At 34.9% G+C, this 10,584-nt stretch overlaps 1 protein-coding gene across 31 annotated transcripts in view; it reads right to left on the reverse strand.

Moving 5' to 3' along the window:
• LOC105493186 (bromodomain adjacent to zinc finger domain 2B) overlaps positions 1-10,584 on the reverse strand; it is a 412,599-nt gene that overhangs the window by 77,890 nt on the left and 324,125 nt on the right. For 23 of the 31 annotated variants that reach the window (XM_071072832.1, XM_024796394.2, XM_011760666.3 and 20 more), the window contains 3 exons: positions 9,734-9,778; positions 9,458-9,490; positions 8,152-8,217 (listed from right to left, as the gene is read on the reverse strand). In XM_071072832.1, coding sequence (XP_070928933.1) covers positions 8,152-8,217; positions 9,458-9,490; positions 9,734-9,778 — 144 coding nt within the window. The remainder of the gene's footprint in view (positions 1-8,151; positions 8,218-9,457; positions 9,491-9,733; positions 9,779-10,584) is intronic. The other 8 variants (XM_011760677.3, XM_024796398.2, XM_024796399.2 and 5 more) reach the window with 2 other exon arrangements.

A 10,584-nucleotide genomic window follows, 5' to 3' on the forward strand; every position in this document is an offset into this window, starting at 1 on the left:
AATCAATTTTTTATTTACATGAAAAGATTATTTTAGGGACTCTAAAACATAAATCAAAGGATTTCCACAATTCAATAGCACAATAACAAATACAAGAATAAATTTATTGTATTTTAGAATTATTTAAGTTAAAAATCCAAACAAGAAATGTAGTAGAATGGCCCATTAGTGTGAAGTTTATAACTTATAGATTGCAAAACAGGCCATTTTGAAGAGATCATGTTGCACAGAGACTTATGGTTTTCGCATTTGATGATTCTACCGGGTCTCCTAGGTGTTTGTTCTAGGCATAATCAGAAGAAAACATTTCATTTGACAGAAATCTGTACTCCAATTTAAAAGACAAAAATATAGTTTAAGAGACACAGGTTTACCTCAGGGTACAGGAAGGATAAAAGTATAAATAAGATTAATAACACAAGCCATTTATAGATGACACATGTAAAGAACAAAAATGACACTGCTTTATGGGCCAATATTGACTGTGAGTATTTCAGGTAATTTTTTTAAAAAGGCCTATTATTTTTACATTTTAATTTATATTTATAAATTATAAAAATTAAAGGAAAAAATCATGAAGCACATGATTCCAGAAACCCTAAAGATACTTCTTATACTTTATAGATACAAAATACTTAAAAAGAATAAAACTTTCCACTTATCACATGTTCTTACAAAAATATTACATGAAAAATTCTGTACTTATTTATTTGTATTTTTTCCCATCACTTTGGGCATTTATCATTTCTTTGTGTTACAAACATTCCAATTATACTCTTTTAGTTATTTTAAAATATACGATGAATCACTGTTGACTGTAATCACCTTGTTGTGCTATCAAATACTAGATCTTATTAATTTTATCTAATATATTCTTGTACCCATTAACCATTCTCTCTCCCCCCAACACCCCACTACCCTTCCCAGCCTCTGGTAACCATCATTCTACTCTCTATATTCCTGCATTGTTTGTTTGTTTTTGAGACGGAGTCTTGCTCTGTCACCCAGGCTGGAGTGCAGTGGCGCAAGCCTGGCTCACTGTAACCTCCACCTCTCGGGTTCAAGCGATTCTCCTGCCTCAGTCTCCCAAGTAGCTGGGGCTACAGGAGTCTGCCACCATGCCCGGCTAATTTTTGTATTTTTTAGTAGAGATGGGGTTTTGCCATCTTGGCCAGGCTTGTCTTGAACTCCTGACCTCATGATTCACCCACCTTGGCCTCCCAAGTGCTGGGAAAACAGGCGTGAGCCACTGTGCCCGACCATATTCATTGTTTTAATTTTTAGCTCCCACAAATAAATGAGAACATGTGAATTTTGTTTTTCTTTGCCTGGCTTCTTCTACTCTAGTTCCATCTGTGTTGTTGAAAATGACAGGATCTCATTCTTTTTTTTAGCTGAATAGTACTCCATTGTGTATATGTACCACATTTTCTTTATCTATTCAACTGTTGATGGACACAGGTTGCTTCCAAATCTTGGCTATTGTGAACAGTGCTACAATAAACATGTGAGTACAGGTTATCTCTTTGATATACTCATTTCCTTTCTTTTGGGTATATACCTAGGAGTGGGATTGCTGGATCATATGGTAGTACCATTTTGAGTTTTCTGAGGAAGCTCCATACTGTTTTCCATAGTGGCTGCACTTATTTACAGTCCCACCAACAGCATATGAAGGTTCTCTTTTCTCCACATGCTTGCCAGTATTCGTCATTGCCTGTCTTCTGTATAAAAGCCACTTTCACTAGGGTGAGATGATGTCTCAATATAGTTTTCATATCCTTTTCTTGATGATCAATGATGTTGAGCATCTTTTCATATACTCCCTTGCCATTTGTATGTGTTCTTTTGAGAGATGTCTATTCAGATCTTTTGCCCACTTTTAACTTGGATTATCAGATTTTTTCCTATTGAGTTGTTTGAGCTCCTTACGTATTCTGGTTATTCTGTACTTACTTTAGATAAACTATCTTAAATATTATGTAGGATAGCTACTATTACATAAATGTCTCCTAAATTAAAATTGACATTGTTAATTCTAGAGTTACAGATTTTAGTAAGTATAAAAACAACTCTTTCCAAAGTCTACTTTTTTACATGACATTTAACATTCCACATTTTTTTTTTTTTTTTTTTTAAGACAGAGTCTCACTCTGTCACCCACACTGGAGTGCCATGGTGCAATCTTGGCTCACTGCAACCTCCGCCTCCTGGGTTCAAGCAATTCTCCTGCTTCAGCCTCCCAAGTAGCTGGGACTACAGGTGCACGCTGTCACGCCCGGCTAATTTTTTGTATTTTAGTAGAGATGGGGTTTCACTGTGTTGCCTAGGCTGGTCTTGAACTCCTGAGCTCAGGCAATCTGCCCACCTAGGCCTACCAAAGTGCTGGGATTACAGGTGTGAGCCACCACACCCAGTCCCTGAATTTTTTAAATTTAATTTTAAAAAAATTTTTATCTTTCCTATGGTGCTAAACGTTAAATTGTTTATATAGAATAATTTAATATTTGTTTATAAAGACAATTTTAAAATTGAAATAAAGTACATTTGCATAAGTATTGTTTAAGTATCTTTACTATTTTGTCTACTAAAAATGTGTTTGCTTAAAAACTGTCTACATGTGCAATTTTGCTTTTTTTGTTTTTACCAAATAATGACTGGTGTAAATATGTAATTATGAAATATTCTTTATTACTTGAATCATTATGCCTTTTTTTCTGCTTTCTAATTGTTTATTACATGACTTCTGAAACCTGAAACTTTCTTCCATTTTATGGCTTTGTCCCCTAAAGTGCTGACATAGTCACTCTGTGATAGATACACGTTTAACAACTTTTTGCAGTTTATTGATCACTGGGGAGACATGCAGAAGATTGTGTTAAAATTACTATGGTTGATTATTTAGTTAATATGAGTAAATTGATTATAAATTTGTGACTGGTATAGTTTGAAGTTTTCATAATGGAAACTGAAGATTTTGACTTAAATGTTACTTTCTCATGTTGCTTAAACCAACCTTGTTTCTAGGGATTAGTAATAATGAAAGCAGATGTATTTCATATTAAATTATATTAGAAAATAAGCTTTTTGTATTCATGATGCTAAAGACTATTTCTTACATTATGAAAATATTTATGAACTATGATGATATACTAATGGCCCTTTAATGTTAACATAATAATAAGGAGATAATTTATATAAATCTGAGAATTTTTTTACTAATTATAAATTTGTGTAATGGAAAAACTATAAAAATTAGATTTCACAACTAGAAAACCAAGAGAAATTTGAGAGCTTTTTAGTGAAAAATATACTAAAGTAGTACTAAATCCAAAAGATCAGTGTAGTGTACACAAAGAATCACACAAGTGGTGTTTTTGTTACCTCCTTTGATAGGTGTGGGGAGTTTCTTCGAATAATTTCAGGTAATATAGGAGATTTTTAATCAACATGGTGAAATCAATTTGTTTTTTAAACTTCATTACTCATTAAACACTATTCATAACATTTTCATTTTAATCCTAGTTTTCTTTCTTTACAATAGAATAATTAAAGATTTAAAGGTATGAATATTTATAATCAGGGTTATGCACAAGCCAATTCAGAATTTTGAACTGTTCTTGCCTAAGTATCATTTGGCCTTCATTTTATAATAAAGTTTGTCCTTTAAATAGGTAATAACAGAAAATTATTACAGATTTGGGCTATCAGGAGGTAATGGGTGGCAGAATATAAAGCCACAATGTGCCCATTGTTGACATTCCATGAGTTATATCTTTTGCATGTTAAGTAATAATGAGGAAATGGGCAAGTACATATAGGAATGCTTTGTTAATACTGAGGTTTATGTAAAAGACTGGGCGAAAGTTTTGATCGTTGTTAAAAATAGGTCTTTTATTGCCTAACCACTTATACTGTTCATTTTATCTCTCTGATATGATTACTGCATCTTGAATATTTTGTTTTTCCCACAGTATCTAATTTAATCTTGGGCACATACTAGTAGTTTGAAAGATGAACAGTTGATCACAGATCTATGGGCACCACTCATTAGAGCAGTGGTCCCCAACCTTTTTGGCACCAGAGACCAGTTTCATGGAAGACAATTTTTCCACAGACACAGGGGTGGGGTGGTGGGGAGGATGGTTTCAGGATGAAACTGTTCCACCTCAGATCATCATCGTTAGATTCTCATTAGGAGCATGCAACCTAGATCCCTCGCATGTGCAGTTCACAATAGAGTTCACGCTTCTATGAGAATCTGATCCTGCCACTGATCTGGGAGGAGGTAAGGCTCTGGCATCTGGCTCAGGTGGAGGTACTGGTCGGAAACCCCGGGGACCCCCGCATTAGAGTAACACAATTCAAAATCAAAATGACTGATAAAATTACCCAGTCCATGAGTCCTGTTCATGGGTCTATGGCAGATGATAACTTTTTTTTTTTTTAAAGACAGAGTCTCACTCTGTCACCCAGACTGGAGTGCAGTGGTATGATCTCTGCTCATGGCAACCTCTGCCTCCCAGGTTCAAGTGATTCTCCTGCCTCAACCTCCCGAGTAGCTGGGATTACAGGTGTGTGTCACCAGGCCTGGCTCATTTGTTTTGTGTGTATTTTTTAGTAGAGAGGGAGTTTCACTACTCCATCAGGCTGGTCTCGAACTCCCGACCTCAGGTGATCCTCCTGCCTCAGCCTCCCAGAAGTGCTGGGATTATAGGTGTGAGCCACTGCACCTGGCCAATAACATTTTAAGAACTCAATTTTATCTATGAAATTTTCTGAAACATTCTGATTGAGGATTATTTGTGGCATATGTTATTGCATTGTTAATTAATAGTTCCTTGAGTGTTTGACTGTAACAAAAGAACACCATCTGGAGAAAAATAAAAAGAGTTTTCTATCATACAAAGAGAATTACATAGAAAACATAATAATATACTCAAAATTTAATGATTGTTTTGTACTTAATTTGATTTTTTAGTTCTGCCACAATCACTTTAATTTTACCCTATCCATTCATTCATTTACAATTTTCTAGGCACCTCCTATTTACTTGGTTCTAACTGAGGCACTGGCAATACAATGGCATAGACAGACAAGAGTCCTGTTCTCATAGATCTTATATTCTGGGAGGAACTAGCCCACAAACAATAAGATGAGTGAATGGTGTGGGGTGTAAGATAAAGCAAAATTAGGTTTCTGGGAAGGCCTTTTTTTTTTTTTTTTTTTTTTTTTGGAGATGGAGTTTTGCTCTTGTTGCCCAGGCTGGAGTGCAATGGCGCAATCTCGGCTCACTGCAACCTCCGCCTCTCAGGTTCAAGCGACTCTCCTGCTGGCAAGGCCTTTTTGAAAAGTTAACATTTGATTGATGATTGAACAACAAATAGGAACCATCTGAATATTTGGTGGAAAAACACCAATAGCACAGACCATTCATTCAGGAATAATAACAAGACAAAAATGACCAGAATATAGTGCACAAGGGACAAATTGTATGAAGTAAAACTGGAGTGAGAGGCAGAGGTCAGTGGGAAAATGCCACGGTGAGGAGTTTGAACTTTGTTGTAATTGCAATGAGAGTCCCCTGGATAGTGTCAGGATATGATCTGGTTTACTTTTTGAAAAGATCACTTTAGCTGCTCTGTAGAGAATGTATAGGGAGTGCTGAGGATAGCAATAATGAGAACCGAGAAACCAGGCTCACTCTTTCAGCCATTAGAATTTAAGTAATTAATTTATGTACATATGCATTTATTGGCTTTATTTTGGTTCAATATTTTAACACAGTTGCCTTACCATTTCTTTTCAAAGTACTTATGCTTAATATGTCCAGCCCTATTCACAACTTGTATTGTTCCAATGTAGGTGGGTTAATTTTCCTGCAGCTCTTCTCTCTTTATCTGCTACCTGATTTTAGACTTACAAGTACTTCAGATTTGTGGGTGAGTATTCTGTATTCTACTTCCACTTCTTTTTGCTCAGGACAAAGGTAGCTAGGAGAGGAAGAGCTGTACCAGGTATCTGGAATCTCTTTCTCAGTTTTATTGGAAGAACTGTAGCAGATTCACTCTATTTAGTCAAGAGTATATCTTTTTCCTCTTGAGAGGTGCTCTTGAGCTTTGATGGATTCTTAGAATATCTAATTTTAATCAGCTTGATTTATCCTGTGGCTATCACCCTCCATTCAACCCAGATCTTCCTCACCTCTCTGCAGCAGCTTCCCCCACTCTCCCCAGGCCCTAGTGGGCTAATATGAAAAACCAGCGGGAGGGTTCAGGTCTTTGAGGCCTTTGGGGTGCCTCTTTCACCTGGATATTCCCTCTCTCAGATGATCTCATTCTTACTATTTTACAGGATCTTCTCTTCTAATGAATCCTAGTATGCCTGAAGATAATGTTTTGGATTATTTTGGTTAGCTTTCCTCCCTGCCAAGAAAAAATAGAATGGCAAGCCCTGGTTCTTTTTATTCCTTCTTATAAAAAAACAAAAAACAGAAAACAAACAAACAGAAAAAAAAACCCAAAAAAACAAAACCCACAATTGGTAGGGAAGAACTTGTCTCTTGAGGAATTTCCTAGGTCTTTTTCCTGAATTACTAATTGCTCCCTCCATTTCCATCTCTCCAGATTGAGGGAATTAGATTCAGTGTTCAGGCTTTTAATTAGTCCCCTTCCCTACTCTTCCCTTCACTGTACTGTTTCCATAGCGGAATACAGAGCAGCCCTGCCAATTCCTGGAATACGTTACCTCTCTCTTTCCGTGACTGTCATTTTTCAGAGATTATGGTTATATTTCCATGCACAGATGTATAGATTCAATTATTATGTTAGGTATAGTGGGTGTCAATAAGCCTGGGTAACCAAAAGATTAGGGAAAAAAAGACAGCAGGAAAAGTGTTGGAGTAAAACTTCCATAACCTTTAGGAAAAGTCACAGAAAGTGATTGCTGTAATATATGTTACATGCTATGTTAAGTCTCTGCTAAGAGGCAATCTATGTCAGTAGTTCGCAACCTGGGATGCATCTTGCTAGGCCCATTCTATACATATGTAGTGTCAACGGTTAGGTACTATGTGGTGCCAGGCACTGTTCTAAGAACTTTACACACACAGAGACATATATCCATTTAATCATCTCTTCAGTCCTACGAAACAGAAATTAGTATTATCTTCATTTTATAGATGAAATGAATCACAGAGAAGTTAAATAACATGCCCAAGGTCATATAGCTGGAAAGTAATGAAATCGGAATTCAAATTCAGATAATCTGGCTACTGTGCACAGGTTCCAAAACAATACACTTATTTTCTCTACACACCAAAAATCTATATTGCTAATTTAAGCTAGAGCTGAGACCAAAATACTGAAATACAGCCTCCCAACTTCTAGATCAAACAGTATCATTTTCATTAATTCTCACTTATTAAATGCTTATCTCACTCGATAATCCCATAATCCTAGGAGGTACGTATCATCTCAATTTTAAAGAAATGGCTTGAAAATGTAAAGCAAATTGGTGGCAGAACCAGCAGGGGAATCTGTGTCTTCCAACCTCCAAAACCCCAGTTATAATGACTCTATTCAACTGTTTTAATACAGAATGTTATTCCTTTGTAACATATATCTATTTTAACCTTTAAGTGATTTCCATTAAACTCCAAATAAGCTCATTCTGATGTACTGCAATAATTTTCTTATTCTGAATTATCTGTTAAAAGTTACTTTAAGAAAAGTACTTAGGCCTAATTTTACATAGAGAATACTAAAGAATAATTCTTAGGGCAGGAATCCATGGTCGGAATGATTTGTGTTTGAATTACGACATACAGGACTTGTCTAGGCATGCTGTAATACTAGTTTTGTGAAACTCTGGTGTAATAAATAGCTACCTTTATCTAAACCAATGTCATTTACTACACTAAAAAAAGACAATTAAAATCTTAGCCAGGAAAACTAACACATACATTGGAACTCTTCTTACATTCTTTTATGTTCTAACACTCAGTTGCTATCTCTAAATTTCTGGTTTGCATATGAAAGCCAGTAAATCACAACAAACCTATATTCTGAAAAATTTATATTTAGAAGAGCCAATGCCTTAGGAAAAAGTGTTACTTTATAAGGTAATATTTTTGTAGAAAGATACACTTACTTCTGCTTTTTTACGAGCCTCCATAGCTTTCATAAGCATCATGTGCTGTCGCCTTCGCTCTCGTTCCTATTAGGCCAGATAAAATGTGGAAAATAACTCAACCACAATTAACAGTTTGATTTTCCAATGGAAAAACAAAAACAAAAACAAAACAAAAACTCAGTATAGCATGTTTAGCATTTATAGACAAGTCACAGTAAATACTAAATATAAGACAAGAATGGCCAGTCTGTGCATGTTTTAGTTCAGGTTTAGAAAGCAAATACAAGAACAATCAAAAGCAAAAAGGTAAAGCAATGAACATGGAGACAGTGTAAACAGAAGCATACAAGATTTACTTATGGTCAGTTGTGATGCTCCTTCAAAAGCTGGCAGAACGAAAAGCATAATGGTTGGCTGGAACAGGTCAGTTACCTTACATCTGCTATTAGAAAAACCACAAATACTATGGCCAATTAAACCAAAGGTTGTGTTGTTCTTAAAATTTTAGATCAGGAAGAAATTGATTTATAGTCACTTTAACTTCATGATTTTAGAGTTGGTTATTTTATTTCAACTACAAAATCATTTTGTAAATCCAATAAGCCACCAACAAATTAAAGATTTTTTAAGGCTTTTATACCAATTTAGTTAAACTAGTCTTGTTTCACATACAACACCAGTGAAATGGGATATTCCTATTTACTGATGTCTGCCACCTGATACACTATTTAAAGCCACAAAAGCTGCACCATGGGCTAACAGGTGGAATCTTAAAGGCACAGTATGAAAATAAGGTAAGCACTGGTTTAATTTGATAATCTCACTTTACTTTTAAAATAAAAAAATCACATATTTATAATATCTAATCGATTTTTTTGTTTAAGCATATTTGGTTTCTCCAAAGGGATATTTCCAAAATTATTTCTAAAATTTGTCTATGAAACCAGAATATATTTCATATTCTCTCATCAAGCAAACTCAAAATTCCCACTGTATTCAATGGCAGTTTTGCATCTAGAATGATGGGAGAATATTGGTCATAATTATACCTAATTGTATAGTGATCCAACTTTCTTTGTGACATCAGTAATGTAAATTTTTAGACAGCAGCCTTATTTAAGGCTTGTACAATTCAGTGTAAAATCTTGGAGATGCATCATACTTCTTTATAGACAGACAAGCAGATGTATGCAATGCACTGTGCTGTAAGCCATGCAGCAGTATGTAATATGACAGCAGCCAGTGCTACACTTTATGCATTGCTATGACAACCATATCACAACCAAATCACAATGCGGTGTTAGATGTACAAAAATAAACATACCCATACCATATCTAGTCTATGCCTCTCCAACTCCTGGTAGAAAGAGTTGGCACAACATTATGAAACAGAAATCACAGAGTCATAAAACCAATTTTTCAACCCCCCAAAAAGACACCAATACCAAAGCAAGGCAATAAACTGTAGGTTGAAGGAAAAACTTAAGCAGAAATTATATCAGAAATTTTAAAGAAAATATTTTGAAGATTTTCCCCCAAATAGGTTTAAGCAATGGTATAAAATGTACATTCAACAGTTGTATAACTATACATTACAGACCTGATGTTTCAGAAGAACAGCTTGTTGTCTTCTCATTTCTTTTTCCTTAAAAATAAGAAACTTTTAATACATGATTTTTAGAGAAGATTTAGAACATGCTAAAATTATTAAAAGTTCCTTTTCTGAGATTCTATAGTCTTCCATTAGGTTGAACCATATGAAATGGCCAATATTCAATAATTTTTTACTTATAAAATGTCAATTTGATTTTGTATGCTTCTACCCAACAAATACTTACATACAAAGTGTATAACATAGCAAATATGGTAGCAAGGATCTTTCTTCAGCAGTCATTTTTACTTAAAATTTAATGAATGACTGATCTAACTGCACATTTCAATGGCACATTCATTGAACTAACTAGCTAGATGGTCAGAGTCTATCAGATATAACCCACACATGTATTTTTTAATCAGTGTGATACATTATGGTGCAACCCTCAAATCTAGCCAATTAGAACTCTCTCCATTCTGAATATGAACTCTCAAATATACTCTATAATTAACATCATGTTTTTCATTTCTATACACTACATATGAATTAAAGTGATAAAAACTAGGCAATCAGTGTGAAATTTTCATGTCCACCTATGATTCAGGGCACCATTCCAAGGGGATGGGGCGTAAGGCAAACCATTCAAGGAACGTCACCAATCTCATTATTTTTATAAAGGTAAAATATGGTGAAATTAATATTAACGGCAAACATGAAAAGGTAGAAATTTAAAAAATAAAGTAAGAGAGTCTATGTAGAAAAGATAAACAGTTCCTGGCTTTACAAAGTATAACTGTGGTGGCTCTTTCCAGTACCAGTAGGTTCACCCAGCTACCCCCTTTCAGTATTCAGTTACT

This window comes from Macaca nemestrina, chromosome 11 (genome assembly GCF_043159975.1).
Source record: "Macaca nemestrina isolate mMacNem1 chromosome 11, mMacNem.hap1, whole genome shotgun sequence".
Taxonomy (NCBI): Eukaryota; Metazoa; Chordata; class Mammalia; order Primates; family Cercopithecidae; genus Macaca; species Macaca nemestrina.